This window comes from Austrofundulus limnaeus, unplaced genomic scaffold (genome assembly GCF_001266775.1).
Source record: "Austrofundulus limnaeus strain Quisiro unplaced genomic scaffold, Austrofundulus_limnaeus-1.0 Scaffold0, whole genome shotgun sequence".
Taxonomy (NCBI): Eukaryota; Metazoa; Chordata; class Actinopteri; order Cyprinodontiformes; family Rivulidae; genus Austrofundulus; species Austrofundulus limnaeus.
Genome location: NW_013952402.1, coordinates 5,036,233 through 5,054,145, shown reverse-complemented (window position 1 = coordinate 5,054,145; position 17,913 = coordinate 5,036,233). Strand labels below are relative to the sequence as shown.

Sequence of the window (17,913 nt, the reverse complement as noted above, 5' to 3'; positions counted from 1 at the left end):
GATAATAATAAAACATTTCCATTTTATGTAGAAAAAYAGTGTTTAATATGTAAATCAAACAGATTTATAAAGATTTGTATTTTTTATATTTTATTTATAAAGCACTAGATGAAATGTACTGAATTTATGTTTTTGTTTCTTTTCAAAGGAATGGCAGAAAAACTGAATCCTTTGTGGCAGCACTTCAGTCAGCCAACAGCAAGGCTCAGTGCAACATCTGCAATTTGCTGGTGAGCATGGGTGCAGATACAGGAAAAAAGAAAAACACTTCAAATATGTGGACTCATCTGAAGCGCCACCACCTTGAGGCCTTTAACGACACCCAAAAAAGAAAGGACGATCAAGCAGCTTCTTCTTCAAAAGAAAGCTCAAAACAACCCACAGTCATGCAGAYGTTTGATGCCAAAAGAAAATGGGCCAAGTCTGACTCTAGGTCAAAAAAAATCGATGCTGTGATAACTGAGATGATTGCCACAGACAATCAACCATTTACAGTTGTTTCTGATATTGGTTTTCAACGTTTAGTGGCATTGCTAGAGCCCAGATACACACTCAAAACGGAAAAGTACTATCGTACAGACCTCATGGATGAAGTTCACACTAAAGTAGTGAACAAAATCAAAGAGCTGGTCAAATTAGACAATGCAGGTCCCTATTTGTCATTTACAACTGATTGTTGGTCTGGGGAGACAGAATCCCTAATGAGCCTGACATGCCATTTCATTGACAGTGACTGGGAAAGGAAGCAAATCGTCCTCAATGTCAAAGCCATGCATGGCTCTCACACTGGTGAATATATCAGCGAAATGTTCCTCAGTTTGCTGAGRCATTGGGACATTGAGACAGAGAGAGTTATGCTTGTGCTTCGTGACAGTGGYGCCAACATGGTGAAAGGGTTGAGGATCATTGAAATACCTGATCTCAGCTGCAGTGCCCATACATTACAGCTTGTTGTAAATGAAGGAATCAACAGCCAGCGAGCGGTGGTGGACAGTGTAGCAAAGTTAAAATCATCTGCCTCCCATTTCAACCACTCTGTTCTRGCCAAACAACGTCTCACAGTGATTCAGAAAGATCTTGACCTCCCCCAGCACAGAATCATCCAGGCTGTACCAACACGCTGGAACTCAACTGTACATATGTTGGAGAGRATGCTGGAGCAGAAACGTGCTTTGAATGTGTATGCAGGTGACCATGGAAAGATTTCAACATTATCAGCTGATCAGTGGACTCTCGTTTCCAATCTGATTGCTACGCTGGGCCCACTTGAACAGGTGACATTGGAGATGAGCAAGTCAGATGCCTCCATCTCCTGCATCATCCCAAGCATTGCTGTGCTGAAGATGGCACTTGAGACAGAGGGTCCCAAAACAAAGGGAATCAAAACTGTCCGGGATACCATGCTGAAAAGCTTACAGAYRYGTTTCAAAAATGCTGAGMAGACCAAATGTTTGGTGCTGGCGACACTTCTGGATCCTCGGTATAAGGGGCATGCCTTAGCACAGGGTACACTAAGCAATGCAAAAGAATGGATAAAAGAAGAGRTTAGGAAACCAGCTGAGGCTGAAAACAGGTCCTCCTTGGAAGATGAAGTCCCAGATCAGAAACGCATAAGGGTGGAAGAAGAGGAGGAACCTGCTCCAACTGGCCTGATTGACCAAATGTATGCAAACCTTTTGGGGGCTCATGGTCAAACCTCTGAAGAGATTGATGAAGAGCAGCAAATCTCTCAGCAGCTGRACCAGTACCTACAGGAGCCACTGATTGACAGACAGACTGGTCAGCCACTGCAATGGTGGAAACAAAATGCAACTCGCCTGCACCTTCTGGCACCACTGGCAAGGAAGTTCCTCTCTCCACCTCCTTCTTCTGTTCCCAGTGAGAGGGTRTTCAGTGAGATTGGCCAGATTTACGATAAAAGGAGGAACAGGCTCACTGGAGAATATGCTGAGCGTCTCTGTTTCCTGCATTACAACCTGCAGTTCTTAAACTGGGACTATTAAGAACCTTTTGTGAAAGGTTGGTAGGGTAAAAAAAACACTCAGGTTCAGATTGTTCACATTTTTTTAAATTTATTTTTGTTATATTGCTGTTTACAAATGTTCTCAGGAAAGACATCTGCACTACAAGGACCTGGTGTAAAAAAACATTAAGGTTCAGATGGTTCTCATTTCTTTAAAAATATTTTTGTTACATTGCTCTTTACAAATGTTCCAAATTTTCCATGAAGGACATCTGCACTGAGGCCTCATGCTGCTACATAAAGAGCACAAATATTTAAGTGTTAAAATAGTTATTATATTTATGTTTATGTTTATATATATATAAATATATATATATAGTTTGCTATCCACTGTTAATGTTTTGTTTGTTTATTAATAAAAAATTTTACGTTGAGACCTGTGTAACATTTGTTATTGTTATCATTGTTAATGGAGGAAGAAAAGTTAGTATCGGCTTCAAGAATCGGCCCAAAAATATCGGCTGCTCGTATCGGTTAGACTGATTTTTAAAAAATCGGTATCGGCCTTCAAAAACCTGTATCGGTCGATCTCTAGTTAGAACAATGTCCCAGCGGTTCTTCACTTATCTGGAGAAGAACTTCTCTGTAAGCTTTATCGGCGCACGATGGGCTGGACGAGACGTGAAGACCACTTCCTGTCTGAGTCGCATCACAAACAGCAGCTGAGAGACGCTGCAAACTCTATAACAAAAGTAACGAGCTTTCTTACTATTCAGCTGGCAAGTGTGCACAAATTGTTGCTGTTTGTTGGGTTTATATTTCTTTATGGCATGTTTAATGTGAAATTCAATTCTAAAACTTTAATTTTCCAAAAGGATAACTTTATTAATGGGAGATTTTATGATTTACACAAATGTTTTTTTTTTTTCTTGGTAAATACCTTGCAAAAATAATTTCATGTTCTACTGAACCACAGCTACTTGTTATATTAGTGAAAGTGAAATAACAGCCATTTTTAAAAAAAAATTCTGCAGCTATTTATTTGTTAAATAATTTTTCAGTCACTTTTCAGGTTAACAAAAAAAATCATGATATTAATCGAGATCGGACAATATAAAAAAATTAATCGTGCTCTTTTTTTTTTTGCCATATCGCCCAGCCCTTCTTTCGAGATTTCCCCGTACTGCTTGAGATCGCACATAATGTTATTTACTGTGCAAGGTTTGACCAAAACAGCTAAAACTGACATTTAAAGCGGCGGGTGATATGCATTCGTTTGAGAAATACTGGGTCTTGAATTGAATCTTCTGTAACGACTCAGTCCACTCTGTGGAAACATTAAGTGGGACGTTACTGGGAGCCACTGTGCCAGTCCGTGGATGAATCATAGAACAGTCTCCGGCGTTGCACAGGACTGCGTTTGTTTCAGACGTTTCTGCCCCAGCTCACCCTGCTCCAATAACACACTCACTGTGGCGTGGCAGAGCACACACACATTCATGAACACACAAAAATGCAAGCATTCACTGTTTACACATGTGCAGCCATCCGAAGAAAGACAGACAATGTGTGCTCTTTTCGACAGAGGCGGTATCGTCTCAAGAGAATATGGCTGCCACAGCTAACTGAGCCCAACCTACACAAAAATGGCAACAATTCAGTTGATTTCATAGATATTGAGCTAAAATTTGATGTTGTACAGTCCTAAACATGTTCTGTATGTCAAGCACTAACTGATCATCTTGCAATATTCAGTATATCAAGACCAAACACAGCATGTTCTGCAGGATTTAACAAAGATGATCTTAACTTTAAACTCTAGCATGCATTATGCATTCCTTTAAGGAATGCATGGCTTTGAATTATTTACCAGTTGTCAGTAAACACAGATCTCATCATTTGTGAGAGTTTCGTAGTACAGGCTGAACTTGTGCAGCTGTGGTTGAGCTGCTGCTCTTCAGATTTCAAAGATAAGACTGTATCCAGCGCCGTTGCTGTTGCTGGTCTCAGATCTCGTGTCATCTTATCTAATCTGGCCACCAAGGACAACAACTCTGGATCTTTACTGGAAGTTCTGGAACACTGGTGAAAGGACAGATAAGCAAAAGGCAGAAAAGCGATTACGGGTTTGAAATTTGGCATTGAGGTCGAAAACTATAAAGTGAGCATATAAAACCTGATTTAGCAGCTACACTGAACACAGTCAAATTAGTTTATTTTATTAGAACTTTTTTTCAACCCATCTATCCATCCATCCTTTATCTGCCCCTTCATCCATTGGCAGGTCATGAGGCAGTATTTTGAGCGTGGAAACCCAGACACCTTTTCTGTGAACTTCTCTGTAAGAAAATGTTAGAATTGGGTGCCTGGATAACATGCAGAAAACAAAATAAGTTCTTGGATATATGTTTATTTTCAGATCTAAAGATTTCACCCTCAGAACCTGTGTGTGGCCCTGGAAATCTAAAACAAAATGGCCTCGAATCACACCTCATAATACTTATCAAAACACTGGCTATACACCCTGGGGGCGGTTTCTCTTACATCAGCATTGATGTGCGGAAATGTAAACAATTACATGTTTATCCCTTCTGGAGGAGGCACATACTTGTTGATTCTCTTAAAGTAAATGACTAAAACTGATCACAAAGTATACAATATAAGACTATCTTAAATCCTGTTAATCAGCCACAAAATATCCAACTTTTCCAATGAAGCAGCAATGTTTGAGCTGTCCCTCTGCAAATTACTTATTTTTTATTTATTCATTTTATTTCATTCATTAAAACAACAAAATTATATTAAAAACAAAGTAAATTTGTTACTAAATGAAAAAGATGCAGAAGAAAGAAAAAAATCTTATCTGCCCCTTATTAAAAAACAAACTTCAAACAAACAACTTAAACTTGATCTCCATACTTGAGAAAATTGAAAAAAAGGTTGAAATTATTTAAATAAATTAATCCCATCTGTGGTTTGATATAAAAAGGTTGATTAATGAAACAAATTTTCACTTTTTTAGATACTTTCTGGTGCTTTTGCTTTTAGTTCTTGTTGGTGTTTTTGCTGGGAATGTAAGAAGAAGCTCAACGGCTTTTAATAGCTGTAGTTTAGTGTAAAATATAAAAAAAAGTATGAAAATGCTTTTAGTTCATTCTTTTTTGCATTCCTTTTTAAAATTTTATCCCAAACCCTTGCAGCTTTGTTTACATAAGCATTAGATTAAATTAAGTTTCTGCATTGTGAAATATTCTGTCCTAATGTAAAAAATCAGATGTCTGCAGAGTTAAAGATGCTGCCCTCTAGTGGAAAATGTTAGATCTACTGAGGCTGAAATGACCTGAAGCAGATAACAGGACAAGAGTTTATAATAAATAGCAGGTCCATCAGAGCAGCATGGGCACACACTGCTCACACTGTGCTTTTTTTAGTCTACCAGATGAATGCTTCTCATTAATCATGGCTATTTGTCTTTAGTTGTAAGTCTAGAGGTCAGTGATTAAACGACGCTCTCTGCAACGTTGCCAAATCCTTCTCCGTTCCGCTCAGAGGATCAGAGGGAAAGCTGCGTTTCGTTGCCCCTCTGCTCTGCTTTTCATGGCTCTGATGTTGTCTGCCACCAAATCCCAGCTGAATAAAAGTCAGAAATTGAAGCGGCAAATTATGTTTTATGTATGTATGCTTGCACAATGAAAGCAAGCAGGAAAGTGGGCCAAGCATCAGACATAATGGCAACAAAGCAGCTTTTTACTTTTTCTGCTTTTTGACAGTGGCAGCCAACAAACCGGGCACAGATTTAATACGAGGGTTCAGTTAATGACAGAGGAAATGGAAAGAGATAACACAGAAATTGCATTACCTGACTGCACTATTCCTGGAGAGTACTTAACTATTCCCACTCATTGTGTTCTAGTGGAGAAACAGCACTTTAATGTGACGGCTTTATTATTTCATAAATGTACAAAAAATGAGCAACACAACATTCAAACCTGTAGAATTATAAATAGTTATCCAGATTGTTTGAATTGTTCAGAGGATACTAACTACAATGCTATCAGTTGCTTATTTCTGATACCAATTTTCTTTTTTTAATTTCCTTAATATTTGTTAGTGAATTGGTTTATAATGTCAAAACATTGTGCAGACTAATTAAAAATATTAACTTTAAAATAGTATTAAGAAAATGACTAAAACTAATTACATTTTTATTACAATCTGTATATTTTATAACCAATGCTGTTAATAAATGTAGATTACATTTAGTGTAGGAAAGTATTTGTGGATATGATAATGTAATTGCATGTGTCTGCGTTTGTGTTCATTTGTCTGTCTTTTAGCAAAAATATCTAATGAACACTGAGTGGATTTTGATCAAACTCTCAAAGGAATCTCTGGTTGCACATCTAAAACTAAACAACTTTGGGAGTCAATCTAATTAAAGTTGGTCACCACTGCTAATTGACTTTAGCAAACACAAACATGAGTAGAACTCTGTGAATTGGACAAATAGCAGCTAAAACTTGGTTTGGTAGTAGCTAAGAGTGATCTTCAACATATTTGCCAACCCCTAACTGATTGCACAAGATTAATGTTAGATTTTTAGGTATGAGGAGCAATGAATGTTACATGTTAAGGAGCTGATCAAGAAAAAGCTGTTCCAGGCTGACATTTTGCCACATAAGGTGTTTGTAATTTATGTAGAAGTGTATGTCATTTTTTGATTAAATGTTAACTCCCATCATATTAATCTTTTAACCCCTAACAATAATGCATTATGGACAGCATAGATTAATGGTTAATGCTGTTGCCTTATAGCCAGAAGGCATCTTGCCTCTTGTTTTATTTTACAGGAGTCACCTTGGCCCAGATTTAGCCACGCCTGTTGTGCGTCGGCAGCTCCCCCACCCTTTATTCTCTGTTATTCTTCCCTCATCTGTGCTGTAGATCTCTGAGATGACAAAGCAAAAATAGTCTGCATGATTAACAAAGTGAACCCAGACAGACACTAAAACCACAAAACCTAAAGTTACCACTGCAGAGTGAGAGTGTCAGCTCTGAATCACAGTTTCACTGTGGTGACATCATGTGTGAATCCTGTGGTGAGGATTGCTGCTATGCAATGTAATCTATCTACCAGCGATAAAATGGATTACAATCTATATAATCTGGTCCCGTTGGTTTACATCGGTCAATCATACAGAGTGAGACCCCATCTTCTGATTAAATGATGTGTGGTTGTGTATGTTGATATGCGACCGTATGTTTATGGGAGCCAAGCATGGCAGAAATCATTATAAGTCATGTTTTATGGCTTTGGGTGGGTTTTAAGAATATTAAAAGACAGGTCAGGATCAGCTCAATGGTCTCATTGGTTTTGGGTGCTCCATATGTGTGGAAACATTCGTCTACAAGTGGTGTCCAATCCTGGTCTTCAAAGGCCACTATCCCGCATGTTTTAGAGATTTTTGTCCTCCAACGAACCTGATTTGAAAGAATAAGTGACTACCAGTCCTCTGCAGAACTTAAAACGTACTTCAATCATTACATCAGGTGCGTTGGAGATGGGAAACAAGTAAAACATAAAGGATAAAGGCCCTCGAGGACCAGGATTGAACATCCCTGGTGTTAAACCTCTACATCTCTTTCCACATGTTTTAGGAACACTAGCTACATGTAGGGTTAGGTAAAATTGTATCGTAATGTAATTAATTGTCATTAAAACTCAACAATTAATTTTTGCCGCTTTGCAATTGTTGCTATTAGTGACATGTGATGACATATTTGTGTGTACGGCACACTTTCACTATCAGGCTTGCACGTAAGCTCTGTGGTAGAAGGGGGTAGCTTCTGCTAACGCTAACCCTAACCTTAACCCTACAAACCTGTTTTAATCATATGAAACACTAGCATAAACCAGAGTACCAGGACAGCCAGAAAATGCAAACCAAGGCCACAATGTCCTCCACATGCAAGTGCATTTGTCATCTATTAATCGTCATATTAATCATTATCGGCTAAATGCTACAAATAATTGTGATAAATCTTATGCGAATATTGCCCAACCCTAGTTGCATGTCAGAAAACCACCTGAGTCACTCCTCATATTGTTTAAATTCGCAATATTAAAAGGGGTGGGACATCTGTTAGACCACTGATTTTGTTTTAATAAATAATGTGACCCCTGATAGTCTCTGGTATGACCTTGATCCTTATTTTCCTCCCCTTTATTAGGAAAAACTGATCCTCCTCCATACCTGGATTTACTTTACGTAATATGGCGTTCACAGTAACACTAATACAAGCCATCGAATCAGGCTTGAGACAATCACCTAATGGTACACGTCCCAGATCCTGAAAGTCACTTTAATCAACTGGCTGTTGATCAATTTTTGACAAAACAAACAAGAGCAGGAATTTATGTGCTAATCTATGATATTTTATCACGTGAAAAATTGTATTTAACAAACATTTTTGAAAGTCTTTGAGTTTGGATGGTTTGTTTTAACTATTGATTTTGTAAAAATGTGTCCTCTGCTTTCTACCTAACATTCATGTGTGAGCCTCTTTTTACTTTTATATATGGATAAAATACCAGACATTTATTGATTATTTTCTTTGGAAACTGAAACGCACCAAACTGGCACAATTTGTAACAAAAACAGGGAAAAAAAGAGCCCAGTGAGCATCTGTTCCTGGTTCCTAAAAGCATCTCTGAAGCTCAATCCTGCAGTTAGATGATGTGGCACGAATGACCCCTGCAACAGCAACACAAGAGCCAAAATCAATACGGTATCACCTATCAGACTGGAACAGAGTGATTACCTCACTGGCCCGACAGAATGAAGAGGTAGTTAGGAGAAAGAAAATAAAGAGGGGAAAATGTCACTAAATTTTAAAATGAGCAAATGAAAAGAAATTTCTTGTCTGTTTTAAATAACAAAAACAGACTTTTCAGCAAACAGAAGATTCTTTTGTTTTCTTTGGTTGGACAGCTCTAATTTCTGTCTTAATGTTTTGTCTCAAGTGCTTATCAGTAATTAGTTACTTATTAAAGCTGCCATTAGCTACAGAGCATAAAGTAAGAAAAAAGACCAGTTGTTTTTCTTCATTCTAGGCTAATGGTTAGCCTAGCAAGTGCCAGTTTTATCTCATTTATTCAACAACTTTTTCTCTAAAACCACAAGTCATTGTAAAGGAATGCTACATTGGTTAATCTTTAAAAAATGTAGTTTTACAAGCTTGAAAATCAATATGAACAAGCTCTTGTTAGCCTAGCAGAATGGACATGTCAAAAATGCCCACAGTTTCTTTTTTAATCACCGAAATACCGAATGAGTACTATGTAGAAAAGTAATGCTATTCTGATTGAAGCTCAATGATTTATTAATGCTCTCTGTAAAGTTTATCAAGACCCTTCGCTATTTCATAAATCAGTTGTGAGCTCCTAAACCCTACTTTGTATTATTGAGTCATCTCATTAGCTTTTCTGTTTTATTCTTCATTAAGGCCAAAACATTGAGGAAGGAGCACAAAGAGAAGGGAAGCTCTGGGATGATAGCTCTCTGCCATTCCTCTGTCTTCCCCAGACCCTCAGGAGGAAGACGCTGGGCGACACACTGAGGTAAAGAACCACAAAAAAGAACAAAAACTCTTCTGCAGACAAAGCTCTTCTCTGATGACGCTGACCTTCAGTGTTTGCTGAGTCAAACGTCCCCCTCTCCTCCTACCACTCTTCTGTCTTTCTCACCCTCCCCGTTTTGGTTTTTCCTCTTTTTTTTTCTCCTGACATTTTAGTTGAGGATGATGATCAATGGACTGACTTGGTGTCAAATAACTTTAAAGTGACCTAACTTTAGAGTGACTTGCTGTAGTTATTTTTCCCCCCCTGCGTATGCACATTCTTGACCTCTTTGAAGACTCTAGTTAGGGATTAAGTTAGGAGATGAATAGCAGTTGGTGGTGGGAAGACAGAGGGGTAGAGAAGGAGATGAGAGGTCAAGAGGTCAGAAATTTGCAGCCGAGTCCATGTTCGGCCATACGGCTGCCGGGCACCTCACGTGAAGTGAATTTTTTTGGTGGGGTGGTAGTAATGTATGGCCACCACAGCAGCAGCAGCAGCTGTCTTCTTCTCCATATCCATTACAAAGTTTCTGTCTCATCTTCCAGTCCAGTTCAGCCTGTCCCAGCCCAGCTGTCCTTGTCCTTCAATATAATTTCATCACACTTCTTACACCTCTTTTTAGAGCAATTTGGTCACCTAAATTATTTACATAAAATGCAGAGATAACGGCTGATGCATTCATAGTATTTGCATAGTATAGGAAGACATAAATGAAAACACTTATTAATCATCAGTTAGATAACATTTAGAACTTAAAGCCTATTTACAAATGTAAATATTATGTATTATTTGTGCAATTATAAGTGCTTGTTTTGGCCCTCTGCTGGATTGGAGGTTCCAAATAGTTGCTTATGATTTTCCCACAGACTCAAAAGCAAAAATAATACAGTTTGTTGAACTTATGGGATTTATCAGCTAACCTAGGAAAAAGCTAGTTTTGTTTACGAGAGTTTCGGTTCAAAAACTAAGTTTTTATTACACTGAAGTGATGTCATCGGGAATTTGGAATTTTAAAGGGGCTATATCATGTAAAATCAACAATTTTGAGTTTTATATCATGTTATAATGTTATCCTCTCATCAAAAACACGCCCAAAGTCTTACTTTGACTCATTCGTGCATATTTGAGAAATCCTGTAGTGTCCTGAGGCAGCAGGCAGGGGTGCAAAAATGACAGGTTGGGACTAGAAATGCCTTTTGGGACAGTCTCCGCCTCTGGGCTGTGTCTCCAAGCCAAGCTTCCTCATCACGGAGCACACCTCCCCACCCCACACACCACACACCCCGCCCATGACTCCTACGGGCTCTCGGCAGTAACAAAGCAAATAACGGGTGAAATTGAAAGTGAAACTGAAACTGTCTGCTGAGCTCCTAACAGGTTCAAAATACCTTTGAGAAAATGTATTTTCAGACGCCAAGAAAACTGCATCGTAGTGCATGCGCACCCCCCCCCCCCCCCCGTGCTGAAATGGGCGGAGAAGCGGAAGGTGGTTTTTAAAGAGACAGAGGCCAATTTCAAGGCGTTTAGAAGAGGAAGTGATAAGAAGACAAGTTTATTTTCTATTTAAACATAAAAACAGAATTTTAATAACAACTAAAGGTGACATAGATACTTTATTATRGTATAGTATTTAAATATATGCCTGAGAAACACATAATATTGCCCCTTTAAAAAGTAAAAAGGAGAATCCTCAAGCTTCACAATGATGCCAAACATTATACGAAGAGATTCCCCGCCACTAAAACATCCAGTAGAAAGAAATAGTCAATTTAAAGGAAATTAAAAGGATTAGAATTTAAAAAGCTGTCAAAACTCTTATATTTTGCCTCTTAAAAATATTTTTTTGTAGACTAAACTTCATCTCATACCTCATGGGTTCAGTTCTTTACCGGCTCTTGGGGGTTAACGTGTCGTTTTGAGCTGATGCACTCAGTTTGTAGCTTGTTATTACCTGTTCCCCGGCTGAAATAGAAGCTCTTGCTGACGCACACAAACACACAGTCTCACTCACACACATATATAAAAGACTGAAAAGCTTTCTGGTGTTGTATTTTCAGAGACGGTCTGTGTTAATGGCAGGAAAGTGCCGGGTCAGAATGCAGAAGTGGAATTTTTTCTCTCTCTCTCTCTTGTTATACCACCATGGGACTCAGAGGGAGGTACAGGGGGGTTCCAGGAAAAAAAAAGACAAAAAAAGGACACACACGGCTGTAGACACACACACACACACACACACAGCATTATTCAATCCTCCTACTGGTTTTCCATGGCAGCACTTCAACAATTTACCAAGCATGGTCAATGCTGAGTGACTCAAAGAAGCAGTGATGTCAATGAATGTGTTTTGGGACTAATTAATTAATGATAGAAGAAATAGAAAACATCTGCACATGTGTCATAACTTTTAATCTTAACTTGTTTCCACAGCATAGTTTAGACTAGTGTGTGTGTGTCAACATTTCACAAGACTTGTCTCATTTCTCTTATCTTTTCTCCTTTCACCTCAATTAGGGCTGCCACAAACGATTATTTTAATAATCGATTAATCACCGATTTTTTATTCGATTAGTCGACTGATCGAATCATATGTTAATTGAATATAAAACAGAGCTTATCACGTCAGAATGCAGCTGCTATTGTATAACCATTGTTAGATTTTAGCTATATGCTAACTAAAAATAATTGCTGTGGAAGGCAAGTTCTGCTCTGCAGATATTGTACAGGTTTCTCTTTCATTTTCTTAAAATGATCCCACACTTTTGAGCTCTGTCAGGTAGCCATGATACCAGAGCCTGTCTGTATAATGTCTTGTGACGTCCACGGCCTACCCCGGTTACCACTGTGCATGTGTGTCAAGGACAGAAAGGCAGATGTGGCAGTGGAAGCTCCCACGTCTGACTTTTATCCACAAGTATCCATGATTACTGTCCAAAAGATGGAAAGAAGAAGATTGAGGTTAGGGCTGCCACGATTAATCGATTAATCGACAACTAATCGATTATTAAAATAATCAATGACTGATTTAATAATCAATTAATCGTTTTCTTTTTTTTGTTGCTGGAAATGAAGTCACACCCAGCTGACTTGCTGTATTTTGTCCAAATGTATATCACAACAGCATGTCTGATGTGACAAATTGAACAGCACTTTTATAGCCAGTGATTTGAGGCTCAAAGTAGTCTCCATCAGGGACACAAATGAGACAATCAACCATCCACACTCTGTCACACCTAGAGTCACACAGAAGAGCTCCAGAAGGTTTCAAACTCAGATCCATCTGCTTCACATAGTTCTAATCACTTATTATCAATAATACCATGATATATAATAATAACCATGATAAATTATTATTGATAATTATCATGAGGAGTCCTTAACTTTAGGATTTAGTTAGGCAATTAAATATCAATGTATGTGTAAATTTATTACCATAATTGAAGGTGAGTCGTGTAAATTTATGTTTGTAAAAAACAAGTAGCCCCCCCCCCCCAAGACCAATTTCCTAGGGCAGAGGAGCCCAAAGTGGGGCCCGTGGGCCAAATTTGGCCCACCAAGCCATTTGATTTGGCCCACCAACAGTTGCCAAAGTCACAAGGTTTTAACCTGTCATCCTATGTAGAAACACAGGATTTCCACTGGTAAAACGACTATATAAAGGGCTGAAGGTAGTTTTCATTCATGGTGCTGACTTTATATTTGATATACTGTATTAAGATTAAACGGAAAACATGAAGTAACAACAAGAGATATTTAGATCAGATTTAACCCCAACATGTAGATTTGCACACTTTATAAGGCTGCAAAACTCATATTTTATAATTTATAAAATGTCCCATGAGCCTTTGCTACTTGAGCGTAAGGCAGACTTTCTCCAAGTGCACAGACTAAAACAAAAGAGGGCCATTGCACTGGCTGCTAGCTTAATTGTTAAAAATAAAGGACTTTACTTAAAAAGTATTTGTATTTCATGTATTATATTTCTGCATTTGGCCACAGCCGTGAATAGATTTTCACTTTGGCCCTCTTGGGAAAAATGTTTGGGCACCTCTGTCCTAGGGGAAACACTGCGAAACCTTTACAGGATCGTAAACTATAATGATGAGCAAAAACAAGTTATGTAATTTACCCCCGTCTGAAATAAACGACCCTCCCACCTTTGCTCCATACGTATCCCTTGATCTAGTCAGTGTTGTTTGGTAATTACACAGTTGGGTGTCACTGCACTGTTATTTCAACCAAAAGGGAAGATGCTGTAAACTGTGAATGGGTACAAGGTGTTCTCCTGATGCAGGTGGGCCGTTAGGCTTTTGCACCAAACAGGAACTGATCATCTAAAAACGCCAAATCTGCTGCAGGATTGTGTTGATGCAGAGATTATGTGTGAAAGGGAAAAGGGTGGCTGGATCTGAAGCTAAAAAGAGACTAGAGGGAGGAAGGGGTGAGTGTGTGTGATGGTGTAAAAGAAAAAACAAGGCAAAGGCAGAGAGGGGCTGGCACACAAAAGTGGGAGAGGGGAAGGAAGAACGGGAGGAGGAGGAGGGAGGCGGTGCTAAAGGAGACAGCAGGGAAGGAGGCTGAGACGAGGAACAGTGAAGTGAGAAGAGAGAGGAGGTGGAGAGGACAGGAAGAGAGGAGGGCTCCCATTTGAAAGTCCGCGTGCCAGGATATGAAGTCGCTGAGAGGTGCAGAGGCAACGGCAGGAATCTGGAATGTTGCAGTGAAGCGATAAGACGACAAGACTGAGTAAAGGAATCTCAGCTGACCGAGACCAGAGTCATATTTTTACTTTTTTTTGTCCCAAAAGGAGTTGAAGATAAGAGGAGGCAGCAATGAAGGGCTCTCACTGGGGTGTGTATCGTTGCATGTGTCTACACAATGTTTGCAAATTATTCTTAACTCAGACTCTTCTGAAAGCTTATCTAGACCAGCTCACAGATTTGCTTGAGAAAAAACTTCGTACTCACAAAAAACTGGGTTTAAAACTCTTTTGGAGTGTCGGCCATGGACGTTACATTTATGAAAGGTGTAATGGAAAAATATGTGACCAGTCGCAGCCCTGCAGAGTAAAAGGGAAACTACTTAGAAGTTGGAAATGAAATGCTTTAGCATAATACTGATCTTTTGAATGTTTCAGTTGTCTGACTGCCAAAAGCTGAACTAAGGGTTTGAATATATTCAGGTGAGGATGATGAGATTTAGTTGAGCTCAAGTTTTCTAAATCCTATCCTATCCTAGTTTTATCAAACTGCTAAGGTACTTTTTGAAGTTTCAGCCTTTAGGAAAGCTGTTCCACCTACATTTGGCTTGAAGAGGAGGCTGTCTGAGTTTGAACTCTCACTGATATGAACGAACATCAGGAAACACAAAACCAGGCTCGGTGTCAGAGGTGTGACCAATTAAAGTTGTCTCCAAACTTTTTTTTTTTTTGATGACAAAGCACACTGAATGATAGAAACCGCTGTTGTTTCTCGTGTTTTCTCTTCGCATGTAATTACAAGACTCCTCGTGTGCTCGAGGCCACATACTGCAGTTCCTCATCAGGTTTGTTTTGGCCCGAGACTGATGTGTCAGCAGATTATGTTTATAGACAGCAGCTCTTTTTTGGACCTGCTCTTTTGTAGTGACTGTATCATGGTTTCGTTTAAGAGCCCAGTGAGAGAAGAGTGTAATTACCCAGACTGGGTGTTGGCGCAGCTTCCTGGTGGTGACGTTTTTACGCCTTGAATGCTCAAACGTTGACGTGAAGTGTAACATGGAGAGGTGAGGTGAAGTGGAGTCAGAGTAGCAAAGGGAAAGATGGGTTACCTCATCTGCTCTGAGCAAAACAAATGAGGTAAATGTGTGTCACATGTTGCAGGTTACAACCTTTTCCAGACGTGTTGACTCATGCTTCTTGTGTGTGTACCTTCTGTGTGCTCCTAAATTTTAACTGTAGGATGTTAAATTTAAAGTTTATAAACAGCTTGGTGGAGTTTTGCTGACTTTAATTGTCCCTCTTCATTGTTCTTTTCCAGTTAGGACAGGGTTTTAAATAAATATCTATTTATTGTGTTGTTTTTCAGCTCAGCAGCAACACTCTATAAAACTGTTGGCACATGCTAACTGCATTAGCTTAGAATTAAAGAATCAAGTGAGTGAATGTTTATGGGGGATTATCACAATACAAAGTCATATTTTAACATAGAGAAACAACTTTATAAGTGGGTTGTTATGAAATTATTAAATTGTTTTAAAAGGCGTACATTTGCACTTGCTTCTGTTGAGTAACTGGTTTTAATCCCTTGTTTTACAATTTAAGACAGTCTGAACTGCTGTCTGCTGCAAGTAAGATACTGACAATCATAGCTACTTCACAGAAACCCACATATCTAGGGGAAAAATGAACTATTCCTTTAACTTTGCAGGAAACTTTAGAGGCAACGAGCTTGGAGAAAGTCTGTTATTTTTGTAAACCTTTAATAAATGCCAATGAGATTAATGTTTTTACAGTGAGTCATTTTTCTTCTGTTTCTAAGGAGTCAATGTCAGAGTAAAAGTGGTGTTTTCTCACTAATACACTCACTATTTTTGTAAATATTTCATTATCTCTTCATGGGACAACAGTGAATTTGACATTTAGCTACAATGTAAAGTAGTCAAAGTACAGCTTGTATAACTATACAATAACTCAACACAGCCAATAATGTGTAAACTTTTGTCAACAAAATGAGGGGTGTACTCAACTTTTGTGAGATTCTGTGGATGTGAAGATTCGGGTTTGAAAAGTGGGTTCAAAGAGATTCAGATCAGATAAAATCCTCCCAATGTGATATTTTCCATCAATTCCACTGAAGAGATTTTTATGCAAAACCTTAGATTGATGGTGGATCATTGGTAGAGGGAGACCAGGGGGTTCAGAAACAGAAAGGCAGCGAGAGGTTAGAAGTGGGTCTGGCTTCTGTTCAGTTTGCTGAATGAGGATTTTTTTTTTCTTGCGCCAGTCTGTCTTCCCTCTATCGTTCCTGAGCTTACAGCAGCATGGACAGTATGTCTGAATACATCTGCGCCGCTTTGCCATGTCAGATATTTTCTCAGAGGAGTGGATGTGAATTATACATGGAGGCTGGCACAGTTACTCCGAGGCGTTGCTGCTTATGTAATCGCTGCTGTGGAACTCATTTGCGCTGCTGCATTTAGGTGTGTGCACGTGTGTGTGTGGCATTGTGCGAGTTGTCTTCTGCTTCAGCTGTAATCAGTTATTTCACACAAAAACTGTGACAACTTTTTGAAGAGTCTTTTGTAAAGAGCTGAGTCACTTCAGATGCTGCAGCCTGCCTTTCCTCGCAGAGAGGTGTGAGGACAAAAAATAGCTTTCCTTCGATAAAAATCTCAGCTTTTTTCTTTGAACTGCCTCACATTGTAGGTCATGTTAGTCAAAAGGTTGCTTTCAGTTCTCCCTGCCTTCTGCTAACCTGAAACAATAGCTCTCCGCTAGGCACACAGCTGAAGCACTGGGGGAAGGAAGGAAAGTTTTCAGCGGGAAAACTTTTATTCTTCTCTCCTCACTGTTGGGACAATGAATGGTCAGATCTGCCCTGGTGTTTGGATTTACTCCAGAAATCTAAAAAAGGACCAAGACACTCTGTAACTCTGATAAGAATTTGCTACATTAAATCAAAAGGATCCTGACAAACAGTTTTCGGACCAGACTAATCCCTGTGTCTCTGCCATTGGCATTCTTGGTATTTCCACTGTCTGGGTTTGACCACTGACCGCTGCTGGATAATTTGGCTGGAAAACCTTTTGGAAAATCCAACATTTGGAGCAAAATAGGAATGTTGACCATTTTCCACTTCTTTACATAACCTAAACCTCATTTTCCATTTACCAGCTGATTTGTAGTCCAATTCAACGCAAGATGACTTTTGCAGTTTTTAATACCAACTGAATGTGTTCATATAAACCTAAACAGTAAACTAAGCAAGCCTGTCGGATAATTTAACCTGCTTTGATCGTGTAACTTCAGAATCGACATGCTAAAATGTAGCATCCACACCTGTAAACAGAGTGCTGAATGTGCACACAGGTCACATTGATGGCAGAAAGCGTTCACACTGGAGTCTCATGGAGGTTGCATCTGAAATTTGAATGTCCACGCAAAAAAAATATATTGGTATCGGTTCCAGGTATCGAGGCATTCCAAACGAGTATGAGTACCTTTTTTAAAATGCTATTAGGACACCACTAATTATGTGGTTTTGTCTATATTATAAAACAGTTTTGATTTGCTTTTTAAAGCGTGTGTGTGTGTGTGTGTGTGTGTGTGTGTGTGTGTGTGTGTGTGTGTGTG

The 17,913-nt window shown here is 39.0% G+C and overlaps 1 protein-coding gene across 1 annotated transcript; it reads left to right on the top strand.

The window, feature by feature from the left end:
• Positions 1–198: 198 nt before the first annotated feature.
• On the top strand, positions 199–2,339 carry LOC106531796 (zinc finger BED domain-containing protein 4; the record flags this gene model as incomplete). The annotated part of the gene is given in 1 exon segment (XM_014027756.1): positions 199–2,339. A coding segment is annotated over 1 exon segment (1,805 nt), but the record flags the coding sequence as incomplete, so codon positions are not given.
• Between the last annotated feature and the right edge of the window lie 15,574 nt (positions 2,340–17,913).